The 23,124-nt window shown below is 37.2% G+C and overlaps 3 protein-coding genes across 6 annotated transcripts; 1 reads left to right on the forward strand and 2 right to left on the reverse strand.

The window, feature by feature from the left end:
- Positions 1–781: 781 nt before the first annotated feature.
- On the reverse strand, positions 782–3,264 carry LOC121988823. 2 transcript variants are annotated; one of them, XM_042542507.1, is made up of 6 exons: positions 3,109–3,264; positions 2,919–3,015; positions 2,037–2,391; positions 1,388–1,853; positions 1,111–1,169; positions 782–1,038 (listed from the first exon to the last, which is right to left on the reverse strand). In XM_042542507.1, exons 1-6 carry the CDS (start codon positions 3,140–3,142, stop codon positions 985–987), a joined length of 1,065 nt encoding a protein of 354 aa, XP_042398441.1. In that variant the 5' UTR covers positions 3,143–3,264; the 3' UTR covers positions 782–984. The 2 variants fall into 2 exon arrangements, with proteins under 2 accessions (XP_042398441.1, XP_042398440.1); XM_042542506.1 differs by having other exon boundaries at positions 2,919–3,027; positions 3,109–3,262.
- Positions 3,265–9,849: 6,585 nt separating this feature from the next.
- Positions 9,850–16,540, forward strand: LOC121988824. 3 transcript variants are annotated; one of them, XR_006114110.1, is made up of 10 exons: positions 9,850–10,147; positions 11,159–11,342; positions 12,189–12,280; positions 12,529–12,634; positions 13,457–13,668; positions 14,291–14,333; positions 14,890–15,140; positions 15,610–15,741; positions 15,812–15,872; positions 16,022–16,164. XR_006114110.1 is itself a non-coding variant. In XM_042542508.1 (8 exons), exons 1-8 carry the CDS (start codon positions 9,966–9,968, stop codon positions 16,410–16,412), a joined length of 1,461 nt encoding a protein of 486 aa, XP_042398442.1. In that variant the 5' UTR covers positions 9,850–9,965; the 3' UTR covers positions 16,413–16,540. The 3 variants fall into 3 exon arrangements, 1 of the variants encoding a protein (XP_042398442.1); XR_006114109.1 differs by having other exon boundaries at positions 15,610–15,872; positions 16,022–16,540; XM_042542508.1 differs by lacking the exons at positions 15,610–15,741; positions 15,812–15,872 and having other exon boundaries at positions 16,022–16,540.
- Positions 16,541–19,478: 2,938 nt separating this feature from the next.
- On the reverse strand, positions 19,479–22,541 carry LOC121988825 (cytochrome P450 90D2-like). The gene is made up of 7 exons (XM_042542509.1): positions 22,101–22,541; positions 21,692–22,016; positions 21,213–21,623; positions 21,056–21,139; positions 20,806–20,991; positions 20,512–20,633; positions 19,479–20,244 (listed from the first exon to the last, which is right to left on the reverse strand). Exons 1-7 carry the CDS (start codon positions 22,316–22,318, stop codon positions 20,157–20,159), a joined length of 1,434 nt encoding a protein of 477 aa, XP_042398443.1. The 5' UTR covers positions 22,319–22,541; the 3' UTR covers positions 19,479–20,156.
- Between the last annotated feature and the right edge of the window lie 583 nt (positions 22,542–23,124).

Genomic DNA, 23,124 nt, shown 5'->3' on the forward strand with positions numbered 1-23,124 from the left:
TCCAGTGTAGTGCTATTATTATCTATCAATTGATGATCAATACAGTCTGGTGATGCAATTGAAAATATTAACTGCATGGCACGTGTTCATTAAAGAAAGACGAACTTGATGCGCGGCATGCATAGATCTAACAATAAAAATGAAGCGGCAAGATATTCAAGTTGTTGTTCATAATTTGAATCTCATCTATGTCGACTTGGTAGAAATTTTTTTTCTAAATAAAATAAGTAACTAAAAGATGTTAGACTCCTAGACGAGCATTTCTCGATTTATCCTAATAATCGATGAAATTTTTTTATAAAATCAGGTCGATCATCCCAGATTCACGTTATTCAATTTTATTAATCTTTTTTTTAACAACAAAAATGAAGATTATTGAATTTCTTATATATATTTTTTGACGGATGAATTGCAACAATTTATGAAAGAAAGAAAAATTCCCATAAAATCTTTCTTATCCTAACACCTTTGTTTCTTAAAAAAAAATAGTTTAATATTCTTCACCAATTAAAATCAATAGGACAAAACATGAGGAATCTATTTTTTTTTTAGGGTCAATTTTGATTTATCAAAATATCTTAATTAAAATTCTTTCTACCAATTTCTATTGATCAAAACCAAAAAATTAAAGATATGAATGAATTCCTAAATCTACCATAAATATAATAATAATTTTATACTATCCAATTTCTAGAAGTGCACAGTGGCATGTAAAGGCAGAAATGGCATGGCTGTTTCAATGCCCACTGGCAAAATTCTACTTTTTTCACAAGACTCGCTGTTGAAATTGGAAGCAGAACTCAATGATGCAAATTCCAAAATTCGACTGAAAAATACAAGAAAGATTGACATCTTTTTGAGCCAAGCCAACCACACCAAACATTGTTCTTCACACTATTTTTATAAATCTCCCAAAGAAATATCAAGGCAAACCATTTAAAGTCTGTAAATCACACTAAAAACGATAAAAATTTGAATCTTAGTTTAATTCACTGGAATTGCTGCAATGCAGTTAGCTTCCTCAACTGTATGAACATCCTACAAAAAAATTTAAGGTTTACATTAGGAATATCTGCTTAATAAGAACTTTAAATTAGATTGGATTATTACCGTGTTCTCCTTGTCTTCCTGTAATGCACCTTCTGTGGCCAAAATATCTGCTTTGTCACCTAAATATTAAAATTATTTCAAAATAAGCAAAGATTTAGAATCGAAAATGAATACTAATTTTGCTACCGATTCTTTTATACTGATAGCTCGTGATTGTTTTGAGAATCATATTGAAAAAAAGACTTGGACAACAGACCATCCACACACTCTAACTTTTATAAAAATATCAAAGATTTTGAATTTAGTGAAATACATGGAATTAGGTTGGTATCGTTACCTGTTTCAGGAGGAGAATTTTCTTCTGACTTCTTCATTGTTTCGTCTTCCTTCGGAGATTCTATCTTTGACTTCTGAGATTTTTTGGATACAGTGGTTCCATTGTTATCTTTAATAGGCACTGTCTTTGCTGCATCCTTGTTGCCTTTGCTTACATAAATTGGTTGCCTCTTTGGAAAACCATCCTTACTGTTTGAGTTAGTGATTGCGGTGAGACTACCAGAGTACAGTGCCTTGGGTGTCACATTTCTGTCTCTTGTTTTCGATTCTATGCTACATTTTGGCTTGTCTGATTTCTGAGTCACCATCTCAGATACCTTAGGGGAATTTACAGAAACTTTAAACTTCTCAAAGTCCTCCATGATATTGTAGCGCTGGAGTAAATCTTTGACAGATTCCTCTTGCTCAGTAACAAGGGCATGTCTTTGTATGTATGATTTAAGCTCCTCGCGTACTCGATCTAAAGGCTGTCAAATCAAATTTTGCAAATATAGAATAATATGAACTTGGAATTAAATAACCAAGAGTAGAGAACTAAACTCATGCAAAAAGAAATCATTGACAGCCAAGCATTACAGATCAGTAATGTAAAAAAGATGCAACGAAGACAAATTTTTTTTTTTTTTTTAAAAAAAGGGCATTCTGCTCACCTCACATTCTGACTCAAGTGCAAGCTTGAAAAAACCAAGTGAAGTTGAATGTTTTGATGCTAATTCTGCCAATTTGATCTGTGTTAACCAATAAGAAGCAGAAGAAAGTACACTGAATTTCCGTCTGATGATAGACTTTGATGCTTCAGACGATGGTGTATCGTTTTTCCCTTGCATGTTCAATCTTTTCGCTCGTGTCTCTGATATAGGCGTTACACTCCCAATTGGTTGAGGAACGGGAGTAGAACTAGGTTTGGTAGGAATTGAAAGTCTACGTGGATGCTTTGCAGCATTATCCTTTCCGGACACATTGAAAACGCTCATGCTCTTGCACACTGCAGGAGAAGATCTACCTCTGAAAGGACAACGATAATGTTCAGGAATTGTGCCTAACATGTTATTTCAAATAGATGATTCTCAATCATAAGAATTCTAGCAGAAACAAATGTCTAAGATAATCATCTTTTTCCATAAACAAGCATTCAAGTCGAACCCTCAAACATCCAAAAGAACTACTAAAGACCCCACATAAATATTAGTATTAAAAAACTGTATCACTCTGAATTTTGATAGAAAGAACAAGTGAGAAACTTTTTGGTCTGGGCACGAAACAGTTATTGAATGCTTCTCGTTTTATTGTAAATATTACTTCAGAAAAAAATGTGCTTTCGTGTTTACTACTTCAGGAATTGTCAAACTCTAGGTTGAACATCCTCCATATCTTGCTAATTAACATCCAACTTTCTTAATCAATTCAAAGTAGACCAAATCAATGACGACGGATAACAATTGGTCATAAACAATCAAAGTGAAAAAGATAAACGGTATGTTGCTATGCATCACTAGCATAAGCGAAAGCATAACATAGGAAGAGAAAATTACTTCTTCGAAGCAGATGAGAGCGTAGGTTCGTCGATCACCGGCTTCCCATCCTTCGATTTAGCCGCGGATCGTAGCGGGTAACGCAACTTCGAGGATCCTGCACCCGATGCTTCGTTCTCGAAGTGGTCAAAGAAAAGGAAAGACAACAAGATCATTACAACACAAATAATGGAGGAATGGAGATCAGTACCAGATCGGGCGGACAGATTGCTGGCGGCTTCCATCCTTTGTCTCTCTCGCAGAGCGTGATCGATCGATTCGATCCCCAAAAAAAGGCGAAGAACTCCGTCGAATTTTGCAGCGCATGCCAAGTTTGAGCCGTTATAATGAGGAGAAGTTGCAAAAATGGGCCCCAACCCTTTATATTCAAACACGCGTTTTGAGCGGGAATGGATCGATTTGAGGATTTGAAATTCGAATTAAGTAAAAAAATTTGGGGCATAAACCCGCAACTCACCCAAGCGCATTGGACGATTGGTATGTAGTGGTCTGTGTGCTGCCCCGAAACATACGGTCCAGATTGAAAGACTGTGAATTTGGGTGGTCAAAATTTATCGATTGAGAAATAGTATCGAGAGCGTTCCCCACGATCCCAGCGCGGATCACTGGTCAACGATCAGTCTTTTGACGAGTGATAATTGAGCACGTGGCACGCAACGAGTTGGGCATTTGAAATTAGGGATTATTATTTATTACACCAAAAAAGGTAGGTTATATTTTGTGGTAATAATCTGGACAGATGCTGCCCCGCTTCTAAAGGAAAGCAAATTTCTTCTCCTTTTTTTTTAAAAATTTTATTTTTTAAATTAATTTTATTTATTATTTTTTCATTAATACTTATATATTTTTTAATTTTATTTAGTTTTATTTTTTTAATTAATTTTGTTTATTATTTTTTCATTAATACTTATATATATATTTTAATTTTATATAATTTTTATTTAATTTTATTTTTTAATTATTTTTTCATTAATACTTATATATTTTTTAATTTTATTTAATTTTTATTTAGTTTTATTTTTTAATTAATTTTTTTTATTATTTTTTTTATTAATACTTATATATATTTTTTAATATTTTTAATTTTCATTTAATTTTATTTTTAATTAATTTTTTTAATATTTTTTTAATTTTATTTAATTTTTATTTAGTTTTATTTCTTTAATCAATTTTGTTTATTAATTTTTATTAAAATTTTTTATTTTTTTATTTTATATAATTTTTAATATATGTGAGAATCTCTTTCTTCTTTTAAATTATCTTCCTAATTCGACACTTAAATTACCTTCATCCAACTCTTGACATATGTCAGAACCTTCTATCCCTTTAAATCATCCCTCTCTTCAACCTGAGGATGGATCCTCTGGTCCGCAAATTACGGATCAGAGGATGATCCCATTTTTTAGACCCTTGATTTGGATGGACCCCACCTATTTAAAGGTGGAGTCTATCCAAATCAAGGGTCCTCATGCAATGGATCATCCCCTGGTCCACAATTTGCGGACCAGAGGATCCCTACTGCTTCAACCTTTGACACATAACACATGTCAGAAACTCTCATCCTCTTTAAATTACCCATCCTCCAACTATTGACATCTGTCACATGTCAGAACCTTCTCTCCCTTTAAATTACCCCCTTCCAACTCTTGACATATGTCAAAATCTCTTATCCCTTTAAATTACCTCCCTTCTAACCCTTGACACATGTCAAAATCTCTCATCACTTTAAATTACCCCTTTTCAACCCTTGACACATATCAAAATCTCTTATTCCTTTAAATTACCTCACTTCCAACTCTTGACATATGTCAGAACTCCTCTCTTGAAATTACTCATCCTCCAATTCTTGACACATGTCAAAACACCTCTCTCTCTTTAAATTACTCATTCCAACCCTTGACACATGTCAGAACCTCCCATTCTCTTAAATTATCCGCCCTTCAACTCTTGACACATGTCAACGCCTCTCCATTTAAATCCCCCTCTCACACTTCATTTTTAGTCACTCTTCAGTCACACCTCCCTTTACTGCTATCTCCCTCTCAGCCTCTCCTTTTGTCTTCCTGAAACATAGTTATCTTCTTAGTCATTACTTTTCGTAATTTATAGAAGGAAACTATGGATGACTATTTGAGTTTATTTTCAGATAGTTGGTCAATTAAGAATGATGTTCCTAGTGAAGAGAGTATCTCTAACAACAGTCGCGATTATACAGTCGAATTTACCACAGATCATATCAGGTTAGTTATTATCATTATTTTATGCATATTCATTATTTATTTTATAAATAGAGAAATTATATTAAGATTGAATAATGTCATATTTATACATCTTTGTTATATCTTTTTATATAGATATTTAAAAGTAGAGAAGATATGATAAATTGGGTAAAGATAGTTGGTCTGAAAAATGGTATTGTAGTGGTTATTAAAAATTCTGCTAATTTAAAAGGTGACAAGCTACTAAAGTGTCATCTTATGTGTGAAAGAAGTGGAAAGTACAACGGTCACGATATCTAGTTGATGGACAATCCTTAAAAAGAAATACTGGGACTAAAAAAAGTGAATACCCATTTGAGCTGCGAGGTATACCAATACCTCCAAATGGTGTGATGTAAGGTTTAAGTAGAGCCGTCAATTTGGGTTGGGCCCGTCGGGTTGGTCCACCCCGCCAAACAATTTAAGCAGGTTGGGTTGGAATTCTATCAACCCAAGTTCGCCGTTGGCCGACCCGCCTAGGCCCGCGACCCGCGCGGGTCGGCCCGCTCGGGCTTGGGTTGGCCCGCGGGTTGAAAAACACATGTAAGCTAAGTTTTAGGCTAATTTATTATCTTTTTTTGTTATAATTTTGAAATAAAAATAGTACTTTTCATCCAACATAAGTACTCATTTGTGTTTATTTATATTTAAAATATATGTTTATGTATACATTTAATTGTAGAAAACTTTTTCGAAGTAAAATGTTGAAGATATGAAATATTTTTTATTTTTTTAAAAAAAATTTTGATGGACCCGCGAGTTGGCCCACCAAACCCGCAACCTGCCTTAGAATGGGTTGGGTTGGAAATTTCCCAACCCGCCAAGTTGGCGGGTTGGCCCACCCCACCCCGCCAAATGGTTAGCCCGCCACAGGTTGACCCGCCCCGCCACGGGTTGGCCCGTCTGACAGGTCTAGGTTTAAGGATTGTCTATGGTTTTCATAATCATCAATTAGCAGAATATATTGATGGTCATGAGTACCCGAGTAGGTTAAAACCAATAGAGAAAGAATTTGTACTCGACATGACCAACAACACCACACCTCGTGAATTTTTTAATATTTTGAAGGAAAGAGACCCGTCAAATACTACGTGGATGAAAAGCATTTACAATGTCATTTTCACAAATAAATCTACTAAACGGGGCAACCTAAATTCTATTCAGTATGTTTTGGACCAATTAATTAAGAAAGAATACCTCCATAATTATCGTACAAATCCAAACACCAACGAAATCACAAATATTCTTTGGGTTCATCCAAAAAGTCTAGAGTTGTCTGTCAACTTTTTGTCTGTATTGATCATTGATGCCGCATACAAGACCAATGAGTATCAGATACCACTATTGAATGTTGTGGGTATCATATCCACAATGCGAATTTACTCACTTATGTTCGCATATCTTAGTAATGAAAGAGCATAACAACTAACATGGACATTAGATACCTTAAAGAAGTGGATGGTTGAAAAGAAGACATCCTTGCCATTGTTGTTTGTTTCAAATCGAGATTTGGCGCTTATTAATGCCATTGAAACATGTTTTCCCAATACACGTCACATCCTTTGTATTTGGAACATAAACCAGTGCACAATGAAGAAATATGCCCCTATGTTTGGTTTGAAGTGACAACATTTTTATGCATCATGACACTTACTTATTAATTCATCAACACAATGGTCTTACCAGCAGAAGTGGGATGTCATGCGCAAGGAATATCAACGATTTGAGGGTGTTCTAAATTACCTTTGGGATACATGGTTACACCCTTACAAAGAGCGATTTGTTTCAGCATGGGTTGATACATGTATGCACCTTGGGAGTAATTCAAATCAAAGGTATAGTCACTTTATAGCTTTATTATTTAAATTTTGTTCATTATTGTACTATTAAAATTCTTTTCAATATTAAAACATAATGCATTTTTTTATTACAGGGCAGAGTTTGCACATGCGAGACTGAAGTTATATTTGGGAGATATCATGTCATCCTTACAGACATCTTTTGAAAAATACATAAGATGTTGAGAATTCAGTTCGGGGATATTAAGAAGTTGTTCAAGAGATCTATCAGCATTCCACGCCATCAACATTTACATGATGACATTTTCAGTCAAATAAGGTGTCGAATTTCATTAGAGGCAATGAAGTCGATTTATGGTCAGCGAAAATGCATTGAGGGAACATCTCACCAGGTAGTCGGCAGATGCAACTGTTCTATCAAAATTATATACGGATTGCCATGCGAGCATGATCTTGCACATTATCGTTACTTTTCCATTCTAATTCCGCTTCAGAGTATCAACGCTCATTGGAGGAGATTGTCGATGCACGTACATTAATTTAATGATGAGGGATCACAACCTAACAGGACATCCCACATTGTTGAGATATTAGATGAGATGGATTCACATATGAGAGAGCATATGATAGACAAGTTTTTCGATATGATAGATCCATCTCATAGTACAGTTCAAGCCCCTTCATATAACATAGAACATAGAGGTCGACCTACGGGTAGAGATGAGAAAAGTAGACGTCGCATACCTTCTTTTGCAGATGCATCCACTTCAAGATCTAGGGTCTCTCAACCGATTACAACATCTCGAGGGAGAGGAAGACGTGGAAGGGGGTCGAAGGTTCGCAATACTCAAACGTCCCATGATTACTCTCCAGTTCCACCCATCCATGATACTTATATTGAGAAATTATTTGTCTCTGTAGCGTTATATTTTTCACACTGTTGATGTTCAACCTAACGGTCATTGTGGATTCAGGGCAATAACTGCACTAATTGGGTATAGTGAAGAAAGTTGGTTTCAAGTACGATTTGAGCTTATAGAAGAGATTCAACAAATAAGGATCTATATGATCAAATTTATCCAGATCAAAAATTTGTAACCAATCTATTATTCTCATTGAATTGGTTCGAGCCGTCGGCACCAGAAATGTATTGGATGGACTGTATGCTTTTGGGAATTGTCATCACATCAAGGTACAATCTTGTACTATATACATTTGGTGAGAATGCTAGGAGTTGTTTTACTCACTTGCCATTAAGAACTCCTCCAGTTCCAAACCATGAGCATCGAGAAATAACTATTGCTCATGTTGGCAATCACTTCGTACAAGTTTTCTTGCATCCTCGTTACCCTGTACCATCCATTCTAATGTGGTGATGGAAACATTCATCGTATGAAGTTAAATGATGGGTCACTCGTTATAGGACACGTATTCATTTGTGGTACGAAGTAATAGGTACACCTAGGGATGACAATTTTCCCCGTGGGTTTGGGGCCCCGCGGGGAAAACTCAAAATGGAGATGGGGATCCCCGATTTTTCGGGGATGGGGCGGGTATGGGAATACTATCCCCATTCCCGAACCCGTCCCGAATATTATTATTATTAATATTAATAAATAATAATATGATTTTTTTAAAAAGTATTAATAATAGTGTTAATATTAATATTAAAATTTTTGAAAATATTAATAATAATAAGTAAAAATAAACAAAAATTATAAACATATAAAAAATTTATAAAAAAATAAAACTGACTGATTAACAAAAATAAAAAATAAAATCAATAAAAAAATAAAACTTAAAAAAATAATAAATTGAAAAAATAGAAGTATTATGAAAAAATAATAAATAAAATTAATTAAAAATAAAGCTAAATAAAATTTATATAAAATTTAAAAATAATGTATTGATAAAAAATAATAAATAAAATTGATTAAAAAATAAAACTAAATAAAATTTATATATAATTGTAAAAATAAATTATTGATTAAAAATAATAAATAAAATTGATTAAAAAATAAAAATTAAATAAAATTGGAAAAAATATCGTATTGATAAAAAATAATAAATTGAATTAATTAAAAAATAAAATTAAATAAAAACTAAATAAAATTAAAAATATACAAATATTGAGAGCTGTTTTTAAATAAAATTAATAAAAAAAATAAAACTAAATAAAAAATAAATAAAATTTAAAAAATAAAAAGGAGAGGATAGAAGTGTCATTTGAATGGGAGAGAGAGAGGAAGTGGGAGGGTGTGCTGTCAGATGGGAGGTCTCAACGCCTTCTTCCTCTCGTTCGCTAGGACTATAAATGAACCAAGCGTTCGTAAATAAGTTGATGTTCGACTTGGTAAAAGGTTATTTATGTTCGTTCAATATATATAAGATTAATTAAACAATCAAGCTTGAACAGCTCGTTAAGCTAAACAAATAAGTTTGAACACATATGTGTTCAGTTCGTTAATGTTCATGGACAACGTTCATGAACAATGCTCACGAATTATATTTATTAATAAAACTTCTTTCAATATGCTAAATAAATAATAAATTTAAATAAAATAAATAAATAAATTTAAATTATGAAGCTCAATAACTAATCAAATAATTAAAAATTTCAAACAATCAAACAATTGACAGCTTGATAACAACTAAACAAACGAAGCTCGAACCAAGTATAAGTTAAGTTTGAACCAAGTTCAAGCCAAGTTTAAATTCAGAGTTTGATAACATTTAAATAAATAAAGTTCAAGCCAAACTTCAAATAAGCTCAAATTCATTAAAAAAAAAAAAATCAACTAAATTTTAAACGCTTATTTCAAAAATTTAATTCATCTTAAATTACTTAGACTTGGCTTGATAAATTTTAACACTCTAAAACTCGGCTCGGTTCTGCCTCTTCTTGTTTACAGCCCTACCCTTCGCTGCTTTTACCTTGGCGATTCTCTCACGTTCGATCTTGCAGCGTGTCACTCCGGAGCTCCGGCGAGATGGCCGACCCACCCATGCCGGCCTGCCCTAATAATTCCAGAACCCTATTGGATCTCGACGCCGACGCCCTCGCCCACTGCTTCGGCTTCCTCGACATCCGGGACATCTCCAACCTATCCATGACCTGCAAGCCCCTAGCTCGCGTCGCCTATTCTGACTGCGTCTGGAATCGTCTCTTCAGGTACCTTTACCTCCTCTTCTCTGATTTTATTATTTTTTTTTTCTGAATTATGGTGAAAGCTCGAAGGGTATGAAGCTGTCTTGGTTTCCTTCCTTAAAGTTGTCGTTTTGGACGGTGATTGTAGTTCTTTCTTCGTGATTTGTGTTTTAGATTGAATAGGTACGTGATGGTTCTCCAAGCATCTTCAGAGCACGTTATTCATATCAACTCGAGCCACATAAACATACATTCGTTCCAGGCTAAACATAATTTTCTTGCGAACCAAACCAAATCAAAGTTCCCCTATTTGTGCTGGTTTGAACTGAGTTTGGGTAAATATAGTTTGATATAGTTTTTTTTTTTTACAAACTTTTATATACAAGGAACCCATAACAACTTAAAATTTGGATTTCCACTTCAATTTGAGTTCAAAGTAAGAAAATGAAACTAAATTTAAATTTCATATAAAAAGGTTCAGCATTTCATGGATCCTTTTTTATTTGGTTCAGTTCATTTATTATGATTGAACCACACAATGGATACCCAATTGCCTGCTTAGCCATCAGAGTTTGAGGTATGAGTTGCGACTCTAAGCACACTAAAGGTCATTCGGCTCCAAGGTACAAGTTGTGGTTCTTAGCACACCTTTGATGTCTGTAATTACCAATTAGGCTCATAGGTAGGAATTGAGATTCTGATACAATGCAGAAGTGAGTTCAATTCCATTCCATCTCAAAATAATTACCTATTTTGGACACACTTTGTCATATATATGCCCACGACCTCAACAATTATGATAGAAATTTCCTTGAACACTGAGCATAAACTATTTTGGTTGACAATTGGAATGCTTGAAAGAAGTGGGAAAAAAATAGAAACACCATGATTTTTGAAAATTTTGATTGATGACTTAAAAAATAATATGGATTTCTTAGTTTTCATCTCTTGATATCACAAATTATGCTATGCTTAGCACTCATGCAATTCTTTTGTTGGAATTTCTTATTTAAGTTGTTTGATACCATCATGTAGGGAGAAGTGGTCACATTGCTCTGTATCCTCTGGAGCTATAGGAGTCAGAGAACAGTATTTAGCAAGACATACAGCCCTACAACAACTGAAATTTTGTGATCCGTGGGAAATTCATTTCAACAACTTCTACTTTGAACCAGCTAGCCATTTATTTCTGGAAAGAAACTCTATCCTTTTATCTCAGGTAAAGTGTTTTGTGAATCTAATTGACAAGTTCTTCAATTCTTTACTAAATTGTTTTTTTAATCATTTTAAGCAGACTGAAAAAATATTTAAAATGGGATATACAGTTACTTATATTGTTTACTTTTTTATCAATCCAATGCACCTAATATGTACTTAACTTTTCTATGAAATAGAATTGATGTTGATATAATATCTTCTGCCACCTTTTGCTATTTGGACTTAAGGATGAGTATCCACACAGTTGTGGATCCAAGTGTTCAACACAACTATTTCTTTCTTTCTTTTTTCTTTTTACCTTTAATCAATAGAAATAGAAGATGTTCACTTGAGTGTCAGGATTGGACACAGGTACAAAGGGGATGGCTGAAGAGTACATGTAACGTAGCTCTACCATATTGTATTCTTTTGGTGCCTGTGCAAATGATCTGAGTAGAAGCAAAGATATAATTTTCTGATTTGTCATATGATTTTTGGACTTCTGGTGTTTAATTTAATCTGTGAATTGTAAAAGAAATTCGCATTTATACTCATGCCCCAAGCACCATTCCTGGTATCAGAGAACGCCTGAGGAGGATGGTTAGAAAAACAGCATGTATATTATAATTTTTGTTCTTGTCATTTTGCCTTTGTAAGTGCCCCTCCTTGCCCTGCTTTGGCCAGAAGATTGTTTTGCTGTTTCATGCAAGTTAATCTTATGATATTGACTATTGTTCCAGTTGCTGGCCAAAGCATAGGGAAGAATGAGTGCCACTGAGCCTTATGAACTTGATTGCTATCAGTTATTTTTTTTATCTGCTTTAGCACCATGAAGAATCATGCTAAAGTTTAATTTCCTGTTGCTCAGGGTTTTAGGATACTAAGAATAAGGGTTGATTTTGCTGGAATTCACCTTGAAGAAGCATTTATGGCTCATGGTGCAAGGATTACATGCATGAGGTTAGTGGAGTTGCAAAAATTAGATATATCTGTTTTACTTTAATTTCTCTTGATTAAATTGGAAATTTGACAAGTTGCATGCCTGCTATTCATCATATATATATATATTTTTTGCATCTTGTGGTTGTACCTGTTTCTTTTGCTACCTTGCTTTTGCATACTACTTTTCTTGTCATTTCTCAGTGGGTTATTTTGAGCAACTAAATGTTAAATCATGCATTTGAGATACTATTTTGTTCTCTTTGCAGATTATTTCCTATAGTGGAGACATCTTTGTTTCGAAATGGTATGCATCCCATGGATAATTTTATAGTCACTTCAAGCTCAGACCACACTATTCGCCTACGGTGGAAGGTTCTTGCAATTTTATTGGTGTTCATTATCAATGTTCTATATGAAAATCAAATCCTTTTTGGCTTTTTGTTGTCTCCTGATATCTTGGGAATATATACCAGGCATTTCTAGTTCTTTTCTTTAGTGATTTCTTCACTAAGTTAAAGTGAAGCATTTATGGTGTTATTCCATATTGATCACTGTGCTAGGTGATGATAAACTAGAGTATTCCATCAATAACGTCACTTGAATTGTGATTTCCAAGGCATTCTTTTGCATGCAATTTTCCATTATCTTGGTATAATGTTAATAGTGATTAATTTCTTATTTGAATTTTGCATAATTTTCAAGGTTGGCTATATTTCTAAATTGCTTGCATTATTATTTTGTTTAGATTGATTCCCATATTACTGGTTTAAGTTATCTGAATGGAATATTACTTTGATACATTTGGTTATGCTATTTAAGAAGCCTTTGCCTTGGATAGTGGGAGATGCTTAACCAATATTCCACGTTCCACATTCTAGCATTGATCCCAATGCTAAATAGTCTAACTATTTGTTTGTAGGGGGTATGAATCAACCAATTCACTGAGGGTGAATCAACTAATTCACTGTGGCTTCCTTTTCTTGTGTAGAAATAGATAGTTGAATATGGTTATTTGTAAGTTATTGAAGCCCAGAGTCAACTATAAGATACTACCATCACTGTATGGTTTTGAAGATCATGATTTAATAGAGTGGAATATGTAGCATTGATTATTTTCCTGACAAGTATGGTCATATTTGTGGTACAATCAAACTATCCCATTACTTGTGTTCTGAGTTCATATCATCAATGCAGGGTGGACCACTGCGATGTTTTAAAGGACACAGTGGACCAGTTCTTTCACTGGCTGATACATTGCTCGGAGATAGTGGTTCTAAGTTTCTAGCAAGTGGTGGAGAAGATTGCACTGTTCGCCTTTGGTCACTTAATACTAGTGGGAAGCAACATCCTCTAGTTTCAACATATCGTGGCCATGAGAAACCTTTGTCATTTTTGACAGTTGCTGGGTATCAATCTCTTTCACATCTCTTTCGTCTGCTCATATATTCTATGAAGTGATGTTCCCTCCCACGGGCTGGCACAGTTGGTACTTGCATGTGGTATTGCTGCAATAGGTCATGGGGTCGATTTCCAGCGTGTGTGAAAATGTATTGTAGATCACCTTACCCCATGCAAAGGGTCACTGTGCTGAGCGAAGCCTCCCGTGATTTACCTCCCTTCTAGATCACATGGGGTAGTCTTGGAGGGGTCCGGGGTGAGGGTTATCATCTTTTGCTACAATATAAAGTAATCTTCAAGCTAAGACCAATGTGTCCCAAGCAATTCAGACCTCATACAGAAAGAATTCCCCTTTCTATTTATTTTTTTAAAAAAATGCAAGATTTAAAGCTGCTTGACAGGTGTGCTTAAGTTCTCTATATAACAAATATTAATGTACTCTGGAGCCTCATTAATGTGCCAGAATAATAGGATCTCTCCTAATGAGGTTATCAACATCAGCAACCTCATCAATTACATATTTTTCATGTTAATTTCTGAGCACAGAGAAATTGTTGAAATCCTGATTAGGGATGCCACTTACTTTCATGTTGAAATCTGTCTTTGGATACAAGTTGTTTTACTTTTCAGGCACAAATCTTCTCTTTTGGTTAGCATTTCTAAAGATTCAAGGGTACGTCTCTGTCACTCAGCAAATTTTCCCATGAGTTTCTTGGCTGACCAGACTTACCTTCATGTTGATGAGTAATTCATACTGAAGTTACTATATGGAATAAATGAATATTTTCATTTGTTGTTCTAGATAATGCTTTTACTCATATTATATGCCATATTGTTCCCACATCAAGTCTCTGGCTTCATATTCATGCCACCGAGGAAACCATCCCAATTATTTAGAGTCATCTTGCCATTACATGTAGTGTTACCTTTTGTTTGTTTGAGTTTGAACACCAGCATTTTCCTGTTTTTTTTTCTTTATACGATTGGCATACCTTTTTTTTTTCCTAATTGTACTCAAAAGTGTAACGGTATTCAGGTAGTGATAGTTGTTTCCCTATCATTTATACAGCTTGAGTATTTTATGATGTGTCCTACTTTAAATTGGGTTTATCTTTATTTTCCTTCTACTATAGCAAACATGCTTTGTCATTTGTCATTCCAGGGACCAAATGTGTAGTTGAGTTTTGGTTTAACAATTCTAACACATGATGCATTGTTCTTCTTTGTAGGTCAGAGTTTGGGATACATCTGCATCCTCCTCTAATTTGTCATCCTGTGTTGGAATGACATCAGTCACTGGACAACCTATTGCTATGCAATGTCATGACACACTTTGTTACATTGCTGGTGGAGCATTTGTTACAGCAATTGATTTACGAACAATGCAAAGGGCTTTCACTGCTGCAGTCCATGCTCCTAAAATGTACTCATTCCAAATGCTACCATCCAAATGGCTAATGTGTACTGGTGGAAAGGACAAGTAAGTAGAGCTTTGATACTTTTCCCAGCATAGTTATAAAACAAGGATGGAACTGCCAATTGAATTGGAGAAAACCTGAACCCCAGAACCACTCCGGTTTCACGGATAGGATGTTCAAAAAATTGGACCAGACAACCTATTTTTACAAAACTTTAATAGAACTGGCTAGCTTTGCCATACGCTTTGAAATGTCAAAAATGACCATTCATAATCATCACAATTTAATCGGGGTAGAAAAAATGTTTTTCTTAACATTTTAACCTAGGCCCCACCTCCTAGAATCCTCCATTCAAAATGTAATTGCAAGCTAGCTATTCTAGTCCCATATCAATACTTGTTCCTTGTGCACTAGTAAATTAGTTTCTTTTGTCATTGGCTTATATATAAAGACTTCTCAAAAGATTTTTTAGTATATCTTTATATGTGATTATGTATTCTGGTCTGACCAATTAGCTTGTTTGTGGATTAGCTGAGTCTATTAGCAATTCAATTGATTGAACCACGGGTGCAGCAGTGACCCAAAACTTGTATGGTTCTGTTTCTGGATTAGTTTTTAATACCGTATCTCTAAGTGAGTATGAAGGGGAGCCTTGGCGCAACGGTAAAGTTATTGCTTTGTAATCAAAAGGTCACGGGTTTGAATCCTGAAAACAGCCTCTTGCAAAAAGCAGGTAAGGCTGTATACAATGATCCTTCCCCGGGACCCTGCATTGCGGGAGCTTCGTGCACCGGGTAACCTTTTTTTTTTTTTCATCTCCAAGTGAGTATGACTAGCAAATGAGACTGAGATCATGAATAACTATACAAAATATGGTACTGCTAATATGATATGATTTTGTTTTAGTGGTTAATCATAAAATCTTTCTGTTTACAAATTACAGGGCCTTGTTATGGGACATCAGAAAAAGCCAAGAACATCAAGAAGGACCAGAACCGGTGGCCGAGCTGGAAGTAAACCACAACACAGTAAAATTTCTACACATGGATCCTTACAAAATTGTAACCGGAGGGCCATTTGATTACAGAGTCCAAGTTTGGGAAACCGGTACTGGCTTCCTTGCCAACACACTGGACTGCCGGCCCGACCCCAGGGAAGTGGCCGGTTTGTCAGCCATGGCTGTCGATCAATGCCGAATTGTTACATCGGGTTGTTCAGATTCTCCAGAGTCTGTGTGTTACCGGGACTTCTCTGGCTGTTCTTTACCTGTGTCTCTTGAAGACTTGGGCGCTGTTGGATCAAAATTTTGGGAATCCGCTCCACTCAATGACTGACTTCACTGAGCCCTCCCTCCTTTTTCCTTGTCCATGAACTAAATATCGTTAGATGTAATTAACTAATCTTTTTTTTTTGTAGATATAATCAGAAGAAAAGTTTTAGCGTTACAGTGAATTTGATCTAAGTTCAAGTCACAAAAATAATCTTTGAGGATAAAATTACTTACGATCCAATGTGATTCGTTCTTTTTTGGGATCATATATTAGTAAGAGTTTAGGGCACTTGACTATTCTTTTATGATTAATAGATATCATCTCACATTATCCTAATTGATAGATTTTATCAATTTGAATTTGGAATACGCCTCCTCGCTCAAGCACCAAAGTTAATTCCTCGGATTTAGATTGTTTAAGTCAACCTTGAGAACTTAAGAAAGTCAGGTGTCGCAAAATGGAATTTGGATAGTTGAAGTCTAACCCTGAGAACTTAAATACAAGAACCTCAACCCACCCTTCTATTGGTGAAGTCCGTGTCAAGTTGTCAACCCTTACTCTTTCCTCCAACAAATGGCAGCTGCATCTGGCGTGGATTTATCAAGTCTACTTTTGATGAAAAATCTTTTAAATATACTTTATTTATTATTAGACTAAGCAATTATTAATCGATATATACATATTTGTTATTAGTGATCTAGTTTAGTGGCCAAGAGTACTTTGCTAAGAGCATTAAGCATCATTAAAAAAAGATACTAAATGAGAATTCTCTTATTTATCATGGAATAAGAACACTTCACACTTCACGGTCAAAGAACAGAAAATCTAATGGAAACCACAATCGCATACCACAACGCAAAGACGAAGAACAACAGACCGTTCGCGATCCGCATCGCAATTTCTTCAGCCCGCTTGACGGCCAGCTGGTCCTCGCAGTGGACGCGAGGTCCGGCGACGGCAAAGGAAACGAGGCCGAGGGTGATAGCCACCTCCCTCCTTACAATGACGGATCTAGGAATTCAAACATGGAGGGACGATTTTTATACAGAACAAGACTACCTCTGGTTTCACTGTCGGTAAGGGGAGGCGACCGTTGATGCCACCCTCACTAGATCCGCCCCTGCATGTGTCCCAATAAACTTTTATTCACTTGGATGTGGTTGGCTTGACCCCATAAATTTTTTCACTTGTCACTGGATAAATTTGAAAGCGCAGATAGACCACAGGGACAACCCAGCACAACAAGTGGTTTGAATGCTTCAGACATTTATTTGCGTTGCATGCGAATCAAACCCTCGTTATATTGGAAACTCATCTATTCTCTTACCATTGCATTGAGCTTTAAGGGGTACAAATTTATCTTTTTTGGATAATTTAGGTATCCATTTTTTCAAATCGATTAATTTTAGAGATGACCGATCCAATCTAAAGATGACAATGGGGTGAGGCAGGGGCGGATTTGCCATCCCCGCCCCGTCCTCATTTTTTTGGATTCCGGGATTCTCCGAACCCGAACTCATGGGGATCAAATCCCCATCAGCGCCCTCATCCCCACTTCATCCTCAAATTTAATTTATATTATTATTATTATTATTAATGATAATAATAATATCAATATTAATAATAATAATATTATTAATATTTTCAAAAATTTTAATATTAATAGTAACACTATTATTAATACTTATTATTTATTAATATTAATAATAATAATATTCGGGGCAGATTTGAGGCGGATATGTGAATACTATCCCTATCCCTGAACCCGTCCCATTCCGGAAAAAATCGAGGATCCTCATCCGTGTTTCGAATTTTCTCCGTGGAAACTTGAACCCGCGAAAAAAATTATCATCCCTAATCTAATCCTATAAAAATTTTCCGCTACTATCATAGTAAATCAGAAAGTACTCACGAAAATTATCCATCCAAGTGACCAATTTCTTAAGTTTGTCATCGAATCGAAAAAAAAATCCTTATAAAACACAATAATTGAAATTTAAATCTTAAATATCTGATTAACTATTTAGAGGCACTGACCACCCCACCGCCGTAGTCCCTACCTTTTAAATTATAGAACTAGTGGAATGGAATCCCTCGTTATTTGAAATGGAACATGCACAAATCCACATTTTCTTTTCATGTCAAGTTAAATTGTGCATTCAACATGGCAATAGAATCATTGATATAAAAAAAATGATCAACATTTTCTTCCATCTCTAGTTAAATTATGCATTCAAGATAGGAATAGAATCATTGAGAAAATGATCTCCTTTCCTCCAACCTTATCAAACATGGCCTAACATCACTTGCATGGTCTATTTGAGCCTTCCTCAAGTTGGCTCGACTCGTCCAACACGCTAAGCTAGTTCTCCATGAAGAAGATGGAACTTGCAAAATCCACATAATGTACCCAAGCTAGTTCTCCAGGAAGAATGATTTTACCCACACTGATGAGCAAGGTTAACATCAAATTGATACATTCCTACAGAAAAAACTATTTCCATTTGTTAGACGAGGCACTTTTTGTGAGCTTGAAACTAAGAAATGATTCGAATATGTTACTGATATGATTCGAATCTGTTTACCTCCAGATTTCTGAGAGAGACCTGCCACCAACTTGTTTGAATCCAAACATTGTTGATGGCTGTGACAGAATTGCCCAATCGATTCATATCAAAAACCTGTGACTTCTAATTCTCAATTTAACCTATCGAACCAGCCAATTCTGTCTGGTTTCCGAAACACTGCTCCGTAAACCAATTGAATAGACTGTCACAATACAAAATCTATACTATTCCGGTTATCATAGTGAATCAAATATTGATGTCCGACTACAGTCCTTTCAACTATTTCTAACTCATGAGAAAACAATTATGAATAGAAGAAAAGAAACAATCAAATGGATTGCTGAAGTCGCAAGAATATCAGAAGACATCTTAATTATATCTTGTTTGATTGAACCATTTTGTTTGTCATTTTGTGATCCCACGTGTAGTATGAAAGACCAGAAGATCTTGGATTCTTATCCTAATCAATAGCTAGGAATTTTATTCACCGCAAGACAAGAAACGATCCACGTATCCAACTAACAGTGTGATGTGCGATAATGATGTGTTGATGATTAAGGACTAATGAAATAACTATAGATTTTGGTTGCAGTGCAGTTTAGTTCATAATCTATACATTCATCTGAATATCTACATCATATTCAATAAGAGGAATCACTGATCCCCAAGACAAAACCACAAAAAGGCAGTAATTTGGTCTGAAGAGATCATTATCAGTAACAAAAGGTGAAGAGCACTTGACTTTGCAGCAAGGAAGGTGGGAAGAGAGTGCAGTAGATGCTCTCGTCTTGAATTGCCACAAACCCCACTGCATGAAAGCAACCCCAATTCAATTCCTTGTCCTCTCCCCCACAGTGTCAGCAGCAGCAGCACAGCAGCAGTGGTAGCGGCCAAGACTTGGAATGCTCAATGAAGCTCCCACTAACTTTTTAGCCCTTGCTCTAGCCCCTGCATACTCCCCTCCTTCCCAAAAGCCACCTTTGCATGACAAAACAAAACTCAAGCCCCTACTCCTCTCTCTGTTTAGTTCTCTCCGTCTTGGGGATTGCAATCCTATGTCTTTCATCTCTCTATTCATACTTTATACGTCTCATTTATTGTTCTATTCACATAAAGTATAAGTATCTATCTGTATACCCTGTTGGAGCTTGACCGTGAGGTCCCAGCTCAGATTGACAGGGGCCGTCCAGCTCCTCCAGGTCCCATCCCAGAAGTCGTGTGAGTTGTAAATGCAAATTCTTCACCTCTTGCTTCTCACCCTGATGGGCATTCCCTTCTTCATCCTTACAGTTGGAAAATTCACAATGTGATCCTCCTCTGCCACCCACCTGCGGTCACGAAGCTAAATTAGATTTCAGACTTTTGTCTTTTCATCATCCCTGCCACCCACACGTGTGATCTGCATGTGCCGACACGGACTGTAGCCTACCCTCCCCTGCGCCCACCGTACGTGCTTGAACTTCCACTATGTGTTGCTCGCGCTCCATGGCAGAACCAGAACCAGAACCAGAACCAGAATCGAACCACACGTGTAGCAAGTGCGCAGGAAATTAGAAGGAGAAGAAAAAGGAGCAAGAGAGTTAATCTTATCTTACGTGAAGTTGGTGACCAAGTGGTGAAGAAAGATGGCAGCCTCCAGCCTGGCGAGGTCCAGCCCAGGGCACAGCCTTTGCCCACCTCCAAAAGGAGTAAAGCTACACGAACTCGTGTCCTTGTCCTGTGGGGCAGAGAGATGGAGGAAGAAGACTGCACTCAGATAAGATAACCACTAAGCTTTATCTATTTGTTTATCTACAATAAACAAGACATATGCATCGTGAAGTGAAATTGACCAGCTCCAACTCCCGAAAGCAGAGAGACCTAGCAGGCGAGATCAAATTAAACTTCACCTTCCACCTCCATGGATTGAACTTGTAGGCCTCCTCGTAGTGGCTCTCGTCGAGGTGGACTGATCTGAAGTAGGTCAACACGCACCACCCTTTGGGAATGAGGTGCCCCTTTATCTCCACATCCCTCACTGCCTTCCTCATGATCCCGCTTATTATGTTCCCCATCCGCAGCGTCTCCGTAATCACCTGCTCTCTCACACATTAGTTGCCAATAATCGTATCAGATTTCATTCATCGCCATGAAACTTACATCTTGTGTGAAAGATAGAGACATGTAGTCATTCCACTGCAGTGCTTCTCCTTCTCTTATCTTCTCCAGCTGCGTATTTTCTTCCTGAGATCGAGTAAATAATAGCAACTTATAGTGCTGATACCGTAATTTTTGGTAGTGTATACGTATTATTTACCTCTACGTGTTGGAGAGCAAGAGGGGATTCGCTGAGGTACTTGACTGCGAGAGTAGCAAGAACAGGCACAGAGTCCTCCGCCGGGATCATGAGATCGATCATGTTGTCGGAGATGAGGTCGTCGGTCAACTCGTCGCTGGCGTCGTCGAGCAACACATCGACTACGTCGCGTGGGCGGCGCTGGCTCCGGCCAACGTCAGCCCGCTCGGCTCTCTTCTCTGCGATGATGCTCTTAATCAGCATCACCATCCGCTTCTTCGCCTGCATCGATCGGTAGAGCCTGCTTCCGGGCAGCTTCACCGGCAGAGACATCAAGCCGGCGATGAATTCCTTGAACTGTTGCTTTAGAAATTGCATCTCCTTCCCCGGGTCGAGTCCGATCAGTGCTTTGACTAGAATTTGGAACACTATCTGTTTCACGATTTCATCCAGAGAATTAGCAGAATGAATTTGTTAATCGCGAACGAGAAGTAACTCACGTTTTTGGTCTGGTCTTGGACGAGGATGCGGTTTTGGTGGCGCCAGTTGACCATGGAGTGGAGCACGTAGCGGTGCATGTCTCGGGTGATCTGCGCTTTCAACTCGGCGGACTTGAAGAAGCCGCCGATGAGGCCGTGGACGCGGCGCTGGAGGCTGCCGTTGATAAGCAGGATGGAGGACTCGCCCATGAGCTCCGTCAGCGACTTGGGGTACCACGGCACGAACGCCCGCGCGTCGCTCTGCAGCACGCACCGGCTCACCTCCGCGTCCGTCGACACGATCGTCGCGCTCCCGAACAGGTGCGACCGGAACACCTTCCCGTACCTGCAGCAACAGAGGACTCATACACCACCTGCCAAACGTTGAACTTGAACGAACCAGCCTTTATGAACGAATAGGGGGGCGTACAGTCGGCGACGCCTATCCATGAACTGCTCTGGCTGGGAGGAGTAGGCGGAGGATACGAAGTGGAGGGTCTCTCCGACGATCGGCCAGCCGCCAGAACCAGCGGGGAGGCGGCAACCCGCCGCTCTGCTTGCTCTGTTCCCGCAAGTCTTGGAGATGAGCAATATGAAGAGGACGAAGATGAAAAGTGCGAGCGACACACTACACAGCGATTGATCCATGTCCTTCTCCTTCTTCTTCTGTCAAAGGAGGTTTTGCTATTTCGCATAATAACAACACCGTCGCCGGTGGAGGAGAAGGAGGAGGAGGAGGGGGAAATCAGTTTGGTGTTCGAGAAGGAGCAGCAAGTACAAAAGAGGCGTAAGGATTTGATTGGAACGGGGGAGTTGGGAAGTGCCCACAGACATTTAATGTGGCGGATCGCCCCCACGCCCAAGAATGATTGATCGTATGGTGGTGGCACGGTGAGATTGAGATTTAAGCGCATGGAAGAAGCAGCTGCCCTCGCTCGTGCACACGTGAAGTCCATTCAACAAAAATCTTCCCTCTCTTGTCGTACGTGAAAATGGTCATCGAAATCAATTTTTTAAATTATTTCTTCTGTGGTCGTGATCAATCTAATGTATCATCCCTATCAGTGAAAAAAGCCTGCAAAATTCTACAAAGATAAGTAGATAACTGAGAATAAGAAAGGGTCTATTAGTTCAACAGGTTAATTAAACTGAGAATTCAAAAGTTGATCCGGTACTTGAATCAAAATACAAAAAACTGATAAAACCTCCACCAAGGACCGGAATCATGGGCAGAGATAAAGGGACAAGCAATTGGTGCTCCATGAAAGCAAGCAGATAGTGTCAAGGTGTCAGAAATAACTATTAAGTAAGTATTCAGGGGGAAAAGACTTTGTAAATTAGATTTAAAAGGCTTTTTAATTAAATTTATATAATAATACTCTTAAAAATATACCTTTTCATTGAATGGATTCTGAGAGTTTGACCAGGTCCAAGGTTCTGTGCAGGAGCAGGGG

This window comes from Zingiber officinale, chromosome 6B (assembly GCF_018446385.1).
Source record: "Zingiber officinale cultivar Zhangliang chromosome 6B, Zo_v1.1, whole genome shotgun sequence".
NCBI lineage: Eukaryota > Viridiplantae > Streptophyta > Magnoliopsida > Zingiberales > Zingiberaceae > Zingiber > Zingiber officinale.